The sequence below is a fragment of the Bombus fervidus genome, chromosome 14 (assembly GCF_041682495.2).
Source record: "Bombus fervidus isolate BK054 chromosome 14, iyBomFerv1, whole genome shotgun sequence".
NCBI classification, from domain to species: domain Eukaryota; kingdom Metazoa; phylum Arthropoda; class Insecta; order Hymenoptera; family Apidae; genus Bombus; species Bombus fervidus.
Window position 1 is genome coordinate 10,292,066 of NC_091530.1, and position 18,852 is coordinate 10,310,917.

Sequence of the window (18,852 nt, forward strand, 5' to 3'; positions counted from 1 at the left end):
CTATTTGATGTGAACATTTAATTTTATTCGAGCCTGTTTGATATATATAATTTGTATGGATATTTTCTAAACACATACATATTATCTGCTAACTCAGAAGAATGATCCAGAAGTACCTGACCAGGTAAGCTAAGTAGAAACAAATGAAATTGACAAGCGCCACAAAATACAGCACTTCGTATTGCTTCTTCTGGTTTGTTCAACTTCACCACGGTCTGCAAAACAAAACATGATAATTATTTACCAAGATTTATTTTAATTTATATCCGTTATCAATGTCAAGATTGTTCTTTACTTGAACTGCTGTTGTGCTTATACTCAATATAGTTAATCCAACCTGGATTAAATAACTACTTTGGCTGCTTTCTTTCAATATATTGTAAAACCTTTATAATTAATGGAGATGTATATTAATCATATTTCGTAATATTTTAATTATTTTGTCGACTTTTATTATGCTTTGTTGTTGATTAATGCATACATACTGTATCGCCTCCTTATGCATCATTACGCAATTTCGGAATTTTTCATATGTCGGATTCTCAGAACCTTTTTCACCAGAAAAGTAATTTAAATTCGCAGTTGCATTTTGAATTTGATATCTACAGTTATGAAAATAAATAATGATAATGTGTGTACTTAATATAAATATAATGAATATAATATTAACTAGTACATGTGAGTATGGCGACTGATACCAAGTCTTACATAACATCATGACATTTACCCACAAACTGCAAATAATCCACTACTGTGATGAATTATTAACATGTATAACCAATCTGCACCTATTATGGTGAGCACCACAACGACAGAGCTCCAAAATAATTGTAAATAAATGTAAAAGAAATAGTCGTCACTGTTAAAAAATATGTAATTAACTCTTAGCAGTTGTTGGCGTTTTCGAGTTCCGTTTATTGGATGGACAATATCAAGAATTGGAGAAATTAGTGGCACCAGTAAAAATAATACCATAAAAGATACTAAAGTGTCTGAAATTTAGGACAATTGATTATTTACGTGTAAATAATTCTATGTATATGTCAGAGAGGATCTTTTACTTTAAACATTAAAAATATTGGAAATCGTGTTGAGAATTTAAATTCCTTACTTACTACGATAAAAGTGCGCCATCCTGTTGCCTTGCATGACTATTTTCTCTAGAACGTGCAATTCGTTGTTTAATTTCAGTTGCTGCCATTGCCTTGCCACAAGTTGAAACAATTTGTCAAACTAGAAAAAGGATAAGTTTTTATACTTTTTGTATGGAAAAATTTCTTATGCAAGAAGATATTTGCGCACATTTCGTTTGTTGAAATGCATATTTAATACTTTAACAGCACTGGTGGAAGATGCGACAAAATATGACAGACACTCGATGACTCCATCCATATCCTTTTTATGCAACGACGTAAATAACTCTATTGTCTATCGATAGCAAATCCCAATTGTTTAATGACATTACCTGATAATTAGCTTTATTACGTAGCATTCACTCAATTCAGTTTCCTTATTTTATCTTTCCTACTTTTCTATATAATGATTGACGTGTTGTTCTTACCGTTGGGATAGTGATGCTTGCGATACTAGTCACCACTATTATTACAATCATATTTCTAGTGCTACTTTTATGACGCGGATCTTGCCCCAAAAGTTGGATGTATCTTTCGAGTTTATTGTAGTAAGTCACATGAAGTATTTCGAGGCTCCCGGTTTTCTGACGCACTAAATACTCCAAGCTCAGATTAATTACTCCATCAGGTTATATTAAATACCGTAGAAGTAACACCAATATAACATCAATATTACTATACTGCGGATATTTATGCATTTATAGGATTTTCAAGGTAAAGAAACGCAAAGAATGCACATGATATGCAAAAATAAATAAAATATTCAAAATATAATATTCTTCATAGATTCTATTAGGTAAAGCCAAGTTCTGACTGAGTACGATTTTTTAAATTATATTTCTACAAATATAGGTTTGCATAAATATCCACAAGCTTATTATTAGTTTAAAAAGAACCACTTATTTTGATGTGGTGTAAATCTCTTCCCCTTACTGGTTCTAGCTTCAGGTTTCAAACGTTGGCTTCTTTATCTTGTGCAATCGCTTTTGGAGGAATCGCGCGTTTAAAAAGTGTCGTGTGGAGTATGAGATCGCATTCTGAAGTCGCAAAAATTAATATGCTCATATGTAGTTATGCTGGATATTCAATGTTACTGGAAATGCGGCTATTATGTCATTACATATTTTAGCGTAGTGATTTGTTGTCAGGTAGTCTACTACGGTATCACCATTAAACTTGTGACATCGTCTTTGATATGACAATGACGGCTTTTCGGAGTTCTTGTGACACATGTTACGACACTCGGCAGAACATAGAAGGACAGCTATTATAATTGAGTGTTGGTATACCAACTGAGTATTGATTATAAATGTTAGGAAATTTTACATAGCGCTGACTGCTTGAGATCATTTTTTTTTTGTGCGCGGTGTTTTCGAGTTCGGATACTTTCCTTGATTTTCAATTAAGAATTCTCCATCGACATGTTTATCACTGTTTGCAATACGCGAATATTCTAAGAACAGCACTGTTATCTTTGTACTTCTACAAATTTTATCTGCCTAAATCTGTATAATTATTCTTGAAGTGGTGTCGAAGGAATTCAGTGAAATGGTAGCAAATGTATTATTTAGGTACGAATTATATACTGAAATATTAACACGTTCTCTGAAGTGTGTGGTTTTATATTTCTATTCGTCTGAGTAGTCCAATATATCCAGTATTACATGTAAATTGTCTATCACATTATTTCTATAGTTGGTAAAACTTTACAGAACACACAGTGGATGTATGAACGATTACATTCGACAGATAGTGCTGATTTAATTTTTCACCGACATCATCATTGTAATATAGGACATGCACGTTTTGAAGGTCTGAAAATTAAAATATTCGTAAGTAGTGGATAATACATATACGTATATACAGGATATTCGGCTGAATGCGTAAAAAAATTTAAGGGATGATTCTTGAAGCTAGAACAAGATGAAAATCAAAAATTAAAAAATTCTGTTTTTGATTTGTTTTTCAGTCATTTAAAAATTTTTCAGTCAATTAAAAATTGCCCGAAATATTCCTGTGCTCGAGCAAGCCTCCTTACAGGGACGAAAAATATTTAGATCAACCTAAGCACTTGAGTGCACAGGGATCTTCGAATCGAACGATATACGGGCAACAGCTTCCCTCGCACAAATATAGAGATAAAAGAAAAGAGAAAAGCTGTAGAGAAGAAAATAATGACATTCAAAGTCGCAAATTATCCTGCACAACATTTTCTAAGAAAAATAAGCCAACCACAGACGGCGCGATGGCGGTACGTGTGTGAAATTTGTATAAACGTTGTTTATGTACGCCATTATTTATTAATTATTTATGGAAACAAAGAGCTAGAGGAAATATTAATCCTCTCTACTTGAAAATTCCACGAGACGATTTTCGATATGCTGTTATGTATTTTAATGAGTAAATAAGTATAATGTGTAATCTACGATTTTTCTTAGAAAACATTGTGTAGGATGATTTAAGTCTTCGAATGTCATTACCTTGTTCTCTACGGCTTGTGCGAGGGAAGCTGCTGCCCATGTATCGTTCGATTTGTGGATCACTGTGCATCCCGCTGCTTAGGTTGACCTAATTTCATTCCTGTAAGGGTTCTTGCTCGTATACAGTGATATTTCAACCAATTTTTAATTGGCAATAATCAACAAACAAATCAGAAAACGCAAATTTTCTATGCTTGATTTTCATTTTCTTTTAGTTTCAAGAATCACACCTTAAATTCTCTTATACCTGTAGCTAAACACTCTGTATAGTAGTATAGAGTAGTTTTCAGCCAGATAGACCTTTCACATGATATTATAAAAATGATATTTGAAAGAATTTTGTCCGATATTGAATATAAGGGCATAACAGGTAGGAAGAGACAGTATAACAAATGATACTTGCTTTATGGTCATACTATACTATGTACTTCGAAAGGTTCTTTAAAATATCGTTTTTGCGATATGTAATGAATAATCTGAAATTTTTATACACTATTGAACGTACATATATTGTTGTTAAATTTATACATACTATTCCGAAGTTTTCTATATTCATTTCATACAATCCACCTGCCGTCAATGAACAAGACCTTCTGCATCTTATTTGCATCACGTATAGTACTTTTTGAATCTGCACGGGTGCCTTGTACCATTTGGAGCTGTAACTATTTTGATACGAGCATTTAATTTTATTCCAGCTTGTGATCAATATATATAGTTTATATGACTACTTTCTAAACACATACATATTATCTGCTAAATCAGAACAATGATCCAGGAGCACTTGGCCAGGTAAACTAAGTAAAAGCAAATGAAATTGACAAGCCCAACAAAATACAGCACTTCGTATTGCTTCTTCCGGTCTGTCTAAGTTTATCACTGTCTGAAGAATAATATAAACAATTATTTGCCTGAAACTATTTTTAATGTTTGTTATCATTTTGAAGATTGTTTTTACTTGAACAGCTGTCGCGCTTATCCCCAACATATTCAATCCAACCTGAATTAAGTAACTGCCTCGACTGCTTTCTTTCAATATATTTGAAAATCTTTAAAATTAATGAAGATGTATATTAGTGACATCTCTTAATTTTTTGATTATTCTAATAAATACACACCGTATGGCTTCATTGTGCATTATCGCGCAATTCCGGATCTTTTCATATGTGTAATTCTCAGAAACAGATTCAGCAGTAAAGACCTTTGGATTCACAGTTGCTTTTTGAACTCGATGTCTTCGGTTATGATAACAAATAATGAGCATGTGTGTACTTAGTATAAATGTTGTGATTATAGTATTTACTAGTACATGCGAGAATGCCAACTTATAACCTAGCCTTGCATAACATTATGACATTTACCCACAGACTGCAAATAGTCCACTGCTGTGATGAATTAGTAACATGTATAACCAATCAGCACCTATTATAGTGAACACTACAACGACAGAGCTCCAAAATAATTGTAAATATATGTAAAAGAAATAGTCGTCATCGTTAAAAAATATGTAATTAACTCTTAGTAGTTGTTGTCGTGTTCGAGTTTCGTTTATTGGATGGACAATGTCGAGAATGGGGGAAATTAGTGGTACCAGCAAGAACAATACCATAAAAGATACTAAAGTGTCTGAAAGTCAACACAATTGATTGTTTATGTATAAATAATGTTACGTATGTTAGGAAGGACTGTTTTGGTTAAAAATTAAAAATATTGGTAATCATGATAAGAATTGGGATACCTTTACTTACTACGATAAAAGTGCGCCATTCTGTTGCCTTGCTTGACGACTTCTTCCAGAACGTGCAATTCGCCATTTAATTTCAGTTGTTCCCATTGTTTTGCCACAAGTTGGAACAGTTTATTAAACTTGAAAAAGATAAGTATTTGTCCAGTTAACAACGTGTGTAGTTGACAATTTCTTCATATAAAAAGAAATCAGCGCACACTTCGCCTGTTGAAATGCATATTTAATATTTTAACAGCACTGGCGGAAGATGTGACAAAGTGTGGCAGACACTCGATGACTCCATCCATGTCCTTGTTATGCAACGACGCAAATAACTCTATTGTCTATCAATTGCAAATCCCAATTGTTTAATGACATTGCCTGATTATTAGCTTTATTACTGTTCCATATAATGATTGTTGTGTTTTTCTTACCGTTGGGATAGTAATGCTAGCAATACTAGTCACTACTATTACTACAATAATATTTCTAGTGCTACTTTTATGACGCGGATCTTGTCCCAAAAGTTGGATATATCGCTCGAGTTTGCTGTAATAAGGCACTTGAAATATTTCGGGGCCTCCGGTTATCTGAAGCACTGAATACTCAAAACCCAGATTAATTACACCATCGTGTTATATCAAATAGCATAGAAATAACATCAGTATAGGATTAATACCACTAGTCACTATGTGTTTTTATACATTTATGTGAAGTTGCAAGGAAAAGAGATGTAATGAATGCATATAGTATTCAAAAATATACAGGGTTTTCGGCTACAGGTGTCAAGAAATTTAAGGGGTGATTCTTGAAGCCGAAATAAAACGATCATCAATGATCATATCATATGCAAAAATATATAAAATATTCAAAATATAATATTGCCTGTAATATGTAACAGGATGTAAAAACATCTTTTTCCTGGGTTCGATTTCTAAAATCTATTCATACAAAGTAGGATTTACATAAACATCTGCAGCCCAATTATTAGTTTAAAGAAAACTAAATATTTTAGTTTTAGTGTAAATCTCTTTCCCTTACTGGCTGTTGTTTCAGGTTTCAAACGTTGGCCTTTTTAACTCGTGCAACCGCTTTAGAAGAAATCGCGTGTATAAGAAGCGTCGTATGGAGCATGAGATTCCCTTCTCGTAGAAATCAATATGCTTCATAGGTAGTTATACTGGACATTCAATGTACTGGAAATGCGTAATTTTCGTCATTAAATATTGTAGTAAATCGATTTGTTGCCAAGTACCTCACTACGATATCATTTTTAAGTTTGTGATATCATCCTTGACATCATAATGATGGTTTCCCGACGCTCCTGTAAGACATGTTATATCGCTCTGCGGGACATGGTACAGCTGTTATTATAATTAACTATGGTACACCAACTAAACAATTGATCGTGAGTGCTAGCAAAGCATTCGTAGCGCTGATTGCTAGAAAACATTTCTTCTTATGCACAGCGTATCCTAGTTATAACACTTCCTCCGACTTTCAATTGAAAAGTCCCAGTGTTTGCAACACATGAATATTGTAACAATAGAAGTTGCATTTATTTCAACTTCTTAAGATTGTCAAGTTATTTTTAAAGGAAATGTAAGGAGGATTCAGTGAAATAATAGTGAATGTATATTATTTAGGTTCGATGTATATACTAAAGTATTAACATTGTATTTGAAATGTGTGGTTTTATATCATTATTTGCAGATTCATTGAAATCGTTCAATTTATTCAATATGACAAATTGGCTATTTATTCTTATGTCAGATAAAACTCTGTAGAACATACAGTAGAAATGATTACATTCGACAGATAATGCGAATGTATGGACGATTGCATTCGACAGGTAGTGCGGATTCAATATTTCACTGATATTAACGTTGTAATATAGGACATGCACACTTTGATGGTCTGAAGATTAAAATATTCGTAAATAGTAGATAATATAATATACGTAACTATTGTGGTTAGGAAGTTTTCAGCCAGGTTCTTCACTTTATATTGTAAAAACGATATTTAAGAGAGTCTTATGCAATACTGAATATGACAGCATAACAAGAAAAAAGATACAGTAGCACAAATCATAATTGATTTATGCCCATAGTGTAGTATGTACTTCGTAAAGTTCTTCAAATTATCGCTTTAACAATATGAAATGAAAAATTAGAAATTTTTGTGCACTTCTGTAATTACATATAATAGTGCTAGTTTTATTAGTGCTAGTTCAATTAGGAACCGTATTATTTCTGTTTACCTTGATGACGTTAATAAACGTATATAAATACACACATTGTATCTGGCGATATTTAGAAAGATCCAACACAGTAATTTTTGGGAAGGTTTACAGTATCACTTGCGAATTAAAGTATATGTACTAATCATCGTGATTTATTAATTTTATTTGTACGTTCGATATAATGACAAATTATTATATCGGTTATTATACCATCTTCATGCTTACTCAGTCCAAGTATAAAATGCAACGGATATAGAGGTAACAGTGAACTTCATCCTTTCAATGACAACATCATCGTAATGTACGATATGCAGGTTTTGAAGGTCTTACAATGAAAACGATTGTAAATAATGGTTAATATAGTACAACAATTACAATCTACTTATGCTATGTTACATACAGTTCCAAAGTTCTCAATATTCATTTGGTACAATCCACACGCAGTTAATGTACATGGGCTTCTAGTTCTTATTTGCATCATGTAAAGCATTTTTTGAGTTTTTACTGGTACTCCATACCATGTAGAACAGTATCTGTTTCGATGTCAGTAAAACATTACATTCTATGATTAATAAGATTACAGCAGAATCTTGATTATCTGATCTAACCATGGTATGCGCTGTTCGGTTAATCGAGTAGCTTTGCTTGGATGTACGAAAACGTCATTTACTTTGAACTATTTTATAAATATTAATATCAGATAGGAACAAAAATTTTGAGATAAAAATGAAACAATTTTCATCAGTTCCTATTCTTATTTTTCAATCTTTCATATACAGTACCACTCACAAATTTTAATTAATCTGCGATCTGATAATCGAGGTTCTACCGCACTTACGTTTCGAAAGCACTAAACACGTACAATTGTTTCGTTAGTTCGGTGCAATGATCTACAAGTATCTGTCCAGGTAAACTGAGCATAAACAAATGAAACTGATTAGCTCCGCATAATACAGCGCTTTTAATTGATATTCCCGGTCTATCTAAATTAATGACTGTCTGCAAATATAAAGCAATTGATTAGGTTAATGATTTTTCAAACTTTCGTAGATTTTCACTGTATGAGTATCTTTACTTGAACGGCAGTTGTGGTTATACCAATCATAGTTAGTCCAATTTGAATCATATAGCTAAGTCGATTGTTTTCATCTAATATATCATAAAAGCTAAAAATGCAATGACCAAAAATGATTAATGCTATTCAATAACAATTTGGAAGTTTATTATCCCGTATCATTATTTATTAAATACCAACTGTATGGCTTTATTGTGCATGATCACGCAATTTTTGATCTGTTTGTATGTGTAACGTTCTAACACAGCTTCATTAGTGAATGAATTTAGGTGCCTTGTATTTTTCTGGATTTGGTGCCTGGATATGTAACGAGAATTAAAAGACATTATCATAATGTCTATTGATACATACAGTGGCTGACAAAAGTATATATGTTGTTTCATGTATACATCAATAACATATGTTTTATAAAATGTTTTGAAATTTTATTAATACTAATGCGACACATTTGTCATTATCGTATTAATAAAGTTTCAAACCACTCTAAAATTGTATATCAATGTATATAAACGTATATAAATGGATATAAAAGCTATAAAACATTTAGTAACAAAGAAGTAAACGAGTAGTATTTGGATGTTCAAGTACTTTCGAGACCCACTGTAATAAATATCTGAAAAACTTGAACATCTGTAATTATATAATTGCAACGTATTAAAAATGTGCAAATATGTTTAAGCGGTGGTGGATATACATAATTATATGTGATATAACTGTATTGAGTAAATTATATTCACCCACATACTATAAATAGTCCACTATTGTGGTGAACTATAAGCATCAATAAAGAATCTACGGTAACTATGCTTATTGAAACTACTATTGCCACCCAAGATAACTGTAAGTACACGCAGAAAAAATAGTTATGGCTATCAAAAAGCACGTAATTAACATTAAGTAGTTGTTGTCGTGGTCGGGTTTCGTTTAGTGGAAGAAGGATATCCATCATAGGAGAAATCAGTGGAGCGAGTAAAAAGAGTACCATAAATATCATTAATGTATCTGAAAAGATTAGAATTGATCATTCAAGTGCGAAATATTAAGTGGTACGAATCCGTTTTTACGTGTACTAGAAGTAAGCTGATTAAAAAATTAAGGCACGATAACTTACTTCGATACAATTTCGCCATTTTGCTGCCTCGCATGGTGACTTCTTCCAGAATGTACAAATCTTGACTTAATTTCAACTGCTGCCATTCGTTCGTTATAGAATCGAACAATTTTCTAAACTAGAACATAACACATGTTGTCATAACTTTATAGCATGCATTCTTCCGAAAAGATTGTTCAATAGTAATAAATTTGCGTACATTTTCTCTGTTGAGATAGACATTCATTATTTTAACGAAACTGGTCACAATTGCAGCTAAATGTGGCAAACACTCCAGCATCACGTCCAGATTCTTGGTGTATAATGATTCGTACAATGCGATTGACTAATGAATTATAAGTTCCAGTTGTTTAATGACATTACCTGACTATTTAATTTATTACGCAGAATTCAATCAATTCCGTCATATTAACTATTTCTATAACTTGCACCTACGATATGATTACCTTACCATTGGAATAAGTACGGTTGTTATACTAGTCATCATTATAATTACAGTGATCAATCCATTTTTTTGGTGTGGATCTAAGCCCACAAATCTCAAATACTTCTTGATCATGTTATAATAAGGTATGTCATATATATTAGGATACTGTTCCCCGGTTTTCTGATATACTAAATATTTTAAAAATTGAATAAAATTATTTGAGTGATTTATATTTGAGTAAAATTATCGATATAGAATATGTACAGAAATATAATTCAGATATTGTTAATACTATTAGTAAACGAAACGATAGATATTTTGATCATGGTGTAATATAAGTATATTGCGTCTTTTCATCTTACCGTCCATGTTTCCAAATTTCGAAACAACGACTTGTAAAGAAACGAAACGCACGGAACCACAAACTCAATAAAACTGGAATGCCGTGCCGAATGCATGAAGCGATTCTTTATAGATCCTAAGTATCAAGTGGTAGTAAATTGATTCGGTAAAGTGTAAAGAAACTTAATGACAGTATTTTCATATTATTTCATTTATTGTATCGAGGCAAAACTGTTTGATTGCTGGTGTTATTGTATTAGCAGTTTATACGGTAGTTACATATGTACATACCTATAAGAAAATGACGTAATCGTTCTTTTAAGGGACAGCCAATTTCAGTTAGGATTCACATCATAAAATATCGATCATCTCTTTCTAAAACTGTCGCTTGTTGCACGATTCGATGAAAGACAAAAAATTGGTCCCCTATTATTGAAGAACATAGATACCTCAAAGATAAATGTTGAGATATAGACAGAGGAGAGATTACGAATATGAGATAGGGTAGAAATATGAGAAAACAAAATTGTATTCTGTACATAGTACTTACAGTTACAGTTACAGTACAGTTCTGACAGTTTTGATAATGTCGATCGATATGAATTTTGTACATCACGCGTTATGAGGACCTGAACACTTTCTCCTAGCAACCATTGCCGATAGTTGTCGTTCTTTTATTTAATGTACATTTAACGTTCCAGCCGCAGTAGGAAGTGTCTTCCCGTACTTATTGAAGTGAAATTTACGTTGGTTTATTATGTGATTTTGAAAAAACAAGAAAGGGAAGTTATACTGCGATAATCAAGATCTAGTAAATCAATGAAGATGTGAAGTGTTTATGATTTTGATTACGACATAATAAGAAAAACTGAAATAACGAAATGGTAGAAATATGAGAAATACTATATTGCTAGTTGTATATAGTTGGCCTATATGTGCGCTAAAATTAATGAAGATATTACTGTTGAGAATTTATGTATCTTGCACACAATTAGCAAAGAACCTGCACTCTCTAGTAAAGAAAAATCAGCAAGAACGTAAATTGTAGTAGATGAATTGATTTAAATTCCACTCCACAAATTGAGAGGCCCAACCAGAATTATTCACGGCAAGAATAAAATTTTCCAAAGATTTTAGAAGGGTATTGTATATTCAGTGTCTATCGTGTCGATCAACTTATTTCTCTCAAAAGTAACACTGTTTTACGTTACTATCGTAATTTTTAATAGTCTGATTTTACCTACATTTGGAAAAAGTTCAAAATGAAATGTTGATTGCGGATCTTAAGAGAGGATTGCTGTACACATAATTGAAATTATTTAATTCCTTAAGAAAGTACTGCGAATTTATTTTGTTGTTTTAGATATTATAGTCAATTAAAGGTTCTTCTACGAACAAGAAAGTCAAGGTTATAATGTTACTTACAAGGTATGCGTATTTCTGAAATTTTGTTTCCTACCGTGTTATAGTTGAACAATGGAAAATCTTGTTACACACAATACAAAATATAAACTTTTTCTGAGATAATATACAAAAAATTCAGTGGAATAGGATATTATTAATCATTTCAGTAAAGTTCACAGATACAGGGATCGATTAAAAACAAAAACAATATATGAAAAATGTTGTTTAATAATGTTATTTGCATTTTCGACAAAATCATTTCATTCGGTAGGTATATAATCATGTTACTTATTGTGCAAGATGCACATATCATAATTGTAACTAAAATTATGGTCGCTTTATTCTACTCCTTATTTTATAACACGAAGATGAAACTGACTGTGAACATATAATAGAAGAATAATATATATATATATAGAGGAAGAAATCTAGTAAGTGCTAATAGTAGTTAATTATTAATTTAGACATGTAATTTTATTTGCATATTCGATAGGGTGATTTAAATAGTACAAAATTAATAATATATGTGGGTTATTTTTACTATTATCTGCATTCTTGCTTAGTCCAAATTCAATGTCAGAACATAATGACTATGCTACCATATTTCCCACAGCTGACGTGGAAGCATTATTTTGCCGACGTTATCATTGTGAATGACTACATGCACGTTTTAACGGTCCTAAAATTTAAAATAATCGGAGTGTAGATAATATACAATTACGGAATACACATACAAGTACATATAAATAACTATGTCAGCTTTATAGAAATACATAATATTCCGAAGTGTTTCATATTCATTTCCTACAACCCATCTGCTGTTGAGACACATGGCTTCTTCCTCCTTATTTGCGTCATGCAAAAGATTTTTTGAATTTTTACCGATATGTTATACCATGTGGAATTGTACCTATTTCAATTCGGTCAAACGTTTCATTTCAGATTAGTATGATAACTTGCATATGATTGTCACACTAAATACGACACTAAACACGTACTATTGTTTCATTAAGTCATCGTAATAGTCTGGAAGCACTGTTCAGGTAAACTGAGCACAGACAAACGGAACTGATTGGCTCCACAAAATACAGCACCTTTAAGAGCATCTATTGGTGTATCAAGATTGACGACTGTCTGAAACATAAGGGTCTTGATTAAAGTTGATATTACTATAATTCATGTACATATGTATGCTGGTATCCTGCGATAAGTAATTTTATTGAACTGGGTTAGCGTTGTTATGAGCTAAACATTGTCAAAAATGGTGAAAATCGTAGTTTTTCATAACTTTCGGCCTATAACTGTAATCAATCTAAACATTGTTACATCTTTCGATGCCTATGACTTGTTTCTATATGAATCGGTTTCGCTGAATTTTGTAGCATGTACATAATTGTCATAAATCTACAAGACGTATTCTTTAAGTTTTCATTACAGGTTCAAATCAAAAAATTACATTTACAAGTACGGAACATTGAAGTAAATTATAACTAAGTATAAAGTGACCTTTGCTATTTTTTCGAAACTTTCTCACACATCATCCAGTAAACTACTGTCTCTATCGTCTTAAAACAAAAACTCAAGTTGCTTGGTCCAACTTTTAAAAAGTTAGTCAATTTCGTGAATAACTTTATACACTAATCTTATTTCCATACAATTGGGACATTTCATTGCCTTGCAGGACTATTTTTTCTAGAACGGATAATTCATTATTTAATTACAACTACTGCCACTCTTTCGACACGAAATCGAACATCTTGTTAAACTACAATATATAAAATAGCATGTCTTTTTAACATTTCGTTGTTGCCTGAAATCTTCTTTGTATGATAAATAATTGACGTACGTCCTTTCTATACTTATGTATATTTGATAATTTAACGAATACTGGGCATACAAGCAGCTACATTCAGTAGACATTCAAGCACGGCGTCCACATTGAGCGTACAGATTCCCGCATATAGTTGTAATAACTAACGATTCGTATTCCGATTTTTTATCAATCTTACCTGATTATTTAATTTATTACGTGTAATTCACTCTACAGTTTCTTCATTTTATCTGTAACATCTTTTTAAAAAATATTCTTCTCCTTACAGATGGCAGGAGTATGCTTGTGTATTAATCACCACGACAATTGCGCTAGTATTTCCGGAATTCTTGCTTTTGACACAATAGTAGTGTCACTAATTGTAAGTACTTCATGAGTACTTCATGGTACTAGATTTCGAAAATATCACGATACCGTTTTACGTTTCCCTGAAATACTAAATATAATACATTTGCGAGCCATTTTAAATATTGTAATCGCGATGTAAATATTATCTCGTTGTAGCTTTGCCTTATTGTCCATGAGACCAGGTTTTTAGAATAGCGCCATGGTAGTTAATGAAACCATATGCAAGCGTAACACTGTATGTAACTATTTAATGGTCGTAAAGTATATAAATGTACCTATTTATTTCCAGAACTGGCGGACAGTATCTGGTAAACAGTTGTACTAAATACTCGGCATTACATGAAGTATGAAATTGCAATCATTAAATATGGCTGCGAATCATTTTGTTTACTGGACAGGTATGTATTATTTTTAAAGCAGGTTCAAAGTACGGTAAAAACCGTATAGTAGGTAAAAATAACACGAACGCCATTGTCGTGCCACCTGTCGATTTCCTTGAAAGATCAAGATCTGTAGTTGTTCTGAAATATTAATTACGCATTGCACTGCTTACGCGTTCGCTGATAAATATGTAATTGCTCACTGAAGTCGTTCGAATTTCTACCAGAGCCATTATGTTTTCGTTTGCAGTGTTTTCCGATATAACTGTGCAAAGATGTTTTTTATGTGATGCAAAAAATAAAAAAACAATTATTACGTGCTTGATTAATTGAGTACTTGTATCATATCTGTTTACCTTCATGACGTTAATAAACGATACACACATTGTATCTGGCGATATTTAGAAATATCCAGCATTGTAATTTTTGGGAAGGTTTACAGTATCACTTGCGAATTAAAGTATATGTACTAATCATCGTGATTTATTAACACTACTTGTACGTTCGATATAATGACAAAGTATTATGTCAGTTTTTGTACCATCTTCGTGCTTACTCAGTCCAAGTATAAAATGCAACGGATATAGAGGTAACGGCGAACTTCATCCTTTCAATGACATTATCATCGTAATGTACGACATGCAGGTTTTGAAGGTCTTACAATGAAAAGGATTGTAAATAACGGTTGATATAATACAACAATTACAATCTACTTATGCTGTGTTACATACAGTTCCAAAGTTCTCAATATTCATTTGGTACAATCCACACGCAGTTAATGTACATGGCCGTCTAGTTCTTATTTGCATCATGTAGAGCATTCTTTGAACTTTTACTGGTGCTCCATACCATGTAGAATTGTATCTGTTTCGATGTCAGTAAAACATTACTTTCTATGATTAATAACATTACAGTAGAATCTTGATTATCCGATCTAACCATGGTATGCGCTGTCCGGTTAATCGAATTGCTTTGTTTAAGCATAGGAAAACATCATTTACTTTGAATTATTTTATGAACATTAATATCAGAAACGAACAAAAATGTTTGAATAGAAATATAAAAATTTTCATCAGTTCCTATTCTTATTTTTCAATCTTTCATGTACAGGACCATCCACAAATTTTCATTATTCTGTGATTTGATATTCGAGATTCTATCGCATTTACGTTTTGAAAACACTAAACACCTACAGTTGGTTCGTTAGCTTAGTGCAATGATCTATAAGTATTTGTCCAGGTAAACTGAGCATAAACAAATGAAACTGATTAGCACCGCATAGCACAGCGCTTTTAATTGATTCTCCTGGTCTATCTAAGTTAATGACTGTCTGCAGAAATAAAACAATTGATTAGGATAATGATTTTTCAAGCTTTGGTAGATTATCACTAGGAATACATAAGAATATCTTTACTTGTACAGCCGTCGTGGTTATACCAATCATATTTAATCCAATTTGAATCATATAGCTAAGTCGATTGTTTTCATCTAATATATCGTAAAAGCTAAAAATGCAATAACCAAAAATGATTAATGCCATTCAATAACAATTTGGAAGTTTATTATCCCGTATCATTATTTATTAAATACCAACTGTATGGCTTTATTGTGCATGATCACGCAATTTTTGATCTGTTTGTATGTGTAACGTTCCCACATAACTTCATTAGTAAATGAATTTAGGTGCCTTGTATTTTTCTGGATTTGGTGCCTGGATATGTAACGAGAATTAAATGAAATTATCATAATGTCAATTGATACCTACAGTGGCTGACAAAAGTATATATGTTGTTTCATGTATACACCTATCATATATGTTGCATAAAGCGTTTTGAAATTTTATTGACAGTAATGCGATACATCTGTCATTATTGTATTAGTAAAGTTTCAAAACAATCTAAAATTTTATATAAATATATATAAACGCATATAAACGAATATAAAAGTTATAAGACATTTACTAAATAAAGAAGTAAAAGATTAGTATTTAAATGATGAAGTACTTTCGTGACCCACTGTAATAAATATCTGAAAAACTTGAAGATCTGTTATGTTATAATTATGTTGCAACGCATTAAAATATGTGCAAATATTTTTAAGTGGAAATATATATACATAATTATATGTAATATAATTGTATTCAGTAAATCATATTCACCCACATACTATAAATAGTCCACTATTGTGGTGAACTATAAGCATCAATAAAGAATCTACGGTAACTATGCTTATCGAAACTACTACAGACGCCCAAGATAGCTGTAAGTACACATAGAAAAAATAGTTATCGCTGTCAAAAAGCACGTAATTAACATTAACTAGTTGTTGTCGTGGTCGAGTTTCGTTTAGTGGAAGAACGATATCCAACATAGGAGGAAGCAGTGGAACGAGTAAAAAAAGTACCATACATATTAATAAAGTATCTGAAAAGATTAGAATTGATCATTTATGTATGAATATAAAGTAGTACGAAACTGTTTTTGGGTGTACTATGCCAATTGCAAAAATAAGACACGATAACTTACTTCGATACAATTTCGCCATTTTGCTGCCTCGTATGGTGACTTCTTCCAGAATGTACAAATCTTGGCTTAATTTCAGCTGCTGCCATTCTTCCGTTATAGAATCGAACAATTTTCTAAACTAGAACATAACACGTGTTATCATAACTTTTTAACATGCTTTCTTCCGAAAAGATTGTTCAATAGTAATAAATTTGCATACATTTTCTCTGTTGAGATGAACATTCAATACTTTAACGAAACTGGTCAAAAGTGCACCTAAATGCGGCAAACACTCGAGCACCATGTCCAGATTCTTGGTGTATAATGATCCATACAATACGATTGACTAATGAATTATAAGTTCCAGTTGTTTAATGACATTATTTGATTATTTAATTTATTACGCAGAATTCAATCAATTTCCACATTTTAACTATAGTACTATTTCTGTCACATGTACCTACGAAATGTTTACCTTACCATTGGAATAAGTACACTTGTCATGCTAGTCACCATTATAATTACAATAATCAATCCATGTTTTTGGTGTGGATCTAGGCCCAAAAATCTTAAATACTTCTTGATCGTGTTATAATAAGGAATGTCATATATATTAGGATACTGTTCCCCGGTATTCTGAAATACTAAATATTTCGAAAATTGAATAAAATTATTTGAGTGATTTATATTTGAGTAAAATTATCGATATAGAATGTTTACAGAAATATAATTCAGATATTGTTAATACTATTAGAAAACGAAACGATAGATATTTTGATCACAGTATAATATAAATATATTGCGTCTCTTCATCTTACCGTCCATGTTTCCAAATTTCAAAACAACAACTTGTAAAGAAACGAAACGCACGGAACCACAAACTCAATAAAACTGTCATGCCGTGCCGAATGCATGAAGCGATTCTTTATAGATCCTAAGTATCAAGTGGTAGTAAATTGATTCGGTAAAGTGTAAAGAAACTTAATGACAGAATTTTCATATTATTTCATTTATTGTATCGAGGCAAAACTGTTTGATTGCTGGTGTTATTGTATTAGCAGTTTATACGGTAGTTACATATGTACATACCTATAAGAAAATGACGTAATCGTTCTTTTAAGGGACAGCCAATTTCAGTTAGGATTCACATCATAAAATATCGATCATCTCTTTCTAAAACTGTCGCTTGTTGCACGATTCGATGAAAGACAAAAAATTGGTCCCCTATTATTGAAGAACATAGATACCTCAAAGATAAATGTTGAGATATAGACAGAGGAGAGATTACGAATATGAGATAGGGTAGAAATATGAGAAAACAAAATTGTATTCTGTACATAGTACTTACAGTTACAGTTACAGTACAGTTCTGACAGTTTTGATAATGTCGATCGATATGAATTTTGTACATCACGCGTTATGAGGACCTGAACACTTTCTCCTAGCAACCATTGCCGATAGTTGTCGTTCTTTTATTTAATGTACATTTAACGTTCCAGCCGCAGTAGGAAGTGTCTTCCCGTACTTATTGAAGTGAAATTTACGTTGGTTTATTATGTGATTTTGAAAAAACAAGAAAGGGAAGTTATACTGCGATAATCAAGATCTAGTAAATCAATGAAGATGTGAAGTGTTTATGATTTTGATTACGACATAATAAGAAAAACTGAAATAACGAAATGGTAGAAATATGAGAAATACTATATTGCTAGTTGTATATAGTTGGCCTATATGTGCGCTAAAATTAATGAAGATATTACTGTTGAGAATTTATGTATCTTGCACACAATTAGCAAAGAACCTGCACTCTCTAGTAAAGAAAAATCAGCAAGAACGTAAATTGTAGTAG

The 18,852-nt window shown here is 31.9% G+C and overlaps 4 protein-coding genes across 4 annotated transcripts; all 4 read right to left on the reverse strand.

The window, feature by feature from the left end:
• Positions 1-23: 23 nt before the first annotated feature.
• On the reverse strand, positions 24-2,459 carry LOC139994424 (uncharacterized). The gene is made up of 7 exons (XM_072017036.1): positions 1,562-2,459; positions 1,303-1,428; positions 1,116-1,233; positions 728-992; positions 486-602; positions 296-386; positions 24-215 (listed from the first exon to the last, which is right to left on the reverse strand). The coding sequence occupies exons 1-7, from the start codon at positions 1,610-1,612 to the stop codon at positions 24-26; spliced, it is 960 nt and encodes a 319-aa protein (XP_071873137.1). The 5' UTR covers positions 1,613-2,459.
• Positions 2,460-2,507: 48 nt separating this feature from the next.
• On the reverse strand, positions 2,508-7,800 carry LOC139994425 (uncharacterized). Its single transcript, XM_072017037.1, has 10 exons — positions 7,792-7,800; positions 5,774-5,929; positions 5,558-5,683; positions 5,362-5,479; positions 4,975-5,239; positions 4,732-4,848; positions 4,572-4,662; positions 4,360-4,496; positions 4,146-4,278; positions 2,508-2,947 (listed from the first exon to the last, which is right to left on the reverse strand). The coding sequence occupies exons 1-10, from the start codon at positions 7,798-7,800 to the stop codon at positions 2,894-2,896; spliced, it is 1,206 nt and encodes a 401-aa protein (XP_071873138.1). The 3' UTR covers positions 2,508-2,893.
• On the reverse strand, positions 7,733-11,610 carry LOC139994368 (uncharacterized). The gene is made up of 11 exons (XM_072016932.1): positions 11,087-11,610; positions 10,557-10,827; positions 10,219-10,382; positions 9,967-10,092; positions 9,768-9,885; positions 9,394-9,658; positions 8,837-8,953; positions 8,657-8,747; positions 8,444-8,580; positions 7,982-8,114; positions 7,733-7,906 (listed from the first exon to the last, which is right to left on the reverse strand). Exons 2-11 carry the CDS (start codon positions 10,561-10,563, stop codon positions 7,853-7,855), a joined length of 1,212 nt encoding a protein of 403 aa, XP_071873033.1. The 5' UTR covers positions 10,564-10,827; positions 11,087-11,610; the 3' UTR covers positions 7,733-7,852.
• A 3,294-nt stretch (positions 11,611-14,904) lies between these two features.
• LOC139994374 (uncharacterized) lies at positions 14,905-17,971 on the reverse strand. Its single transcript, XM_072016941.1, has 10 exons — positions 17,822-17,971; positions 17,484-17,647; positions 17,224-17,349; positions 17,025-17,142; positions 16,658-16,922; positions 16,094-16,210; positions 15,914-16,004; positions 15,693-15,829; positions 15,231-15,363; positions 14,905-15,155 (listed from the first exon to the last, which is right to left on the reverse strand). The coding sequence occupies exons 1-10, from the start codon at positions 17,826-17,828 to the stop codon at positions 15,102-15,104; spliced, it is 1,212 nt and encodes a 403-aa protein (XP_071873042.1). The 5' UTR covers positions 17,829-17,971; the 3' UTR covers positions 14,905-15,101.
• Between the last annotated feature and the right edge of the window lie 881 nt (positions 17,972-18,852).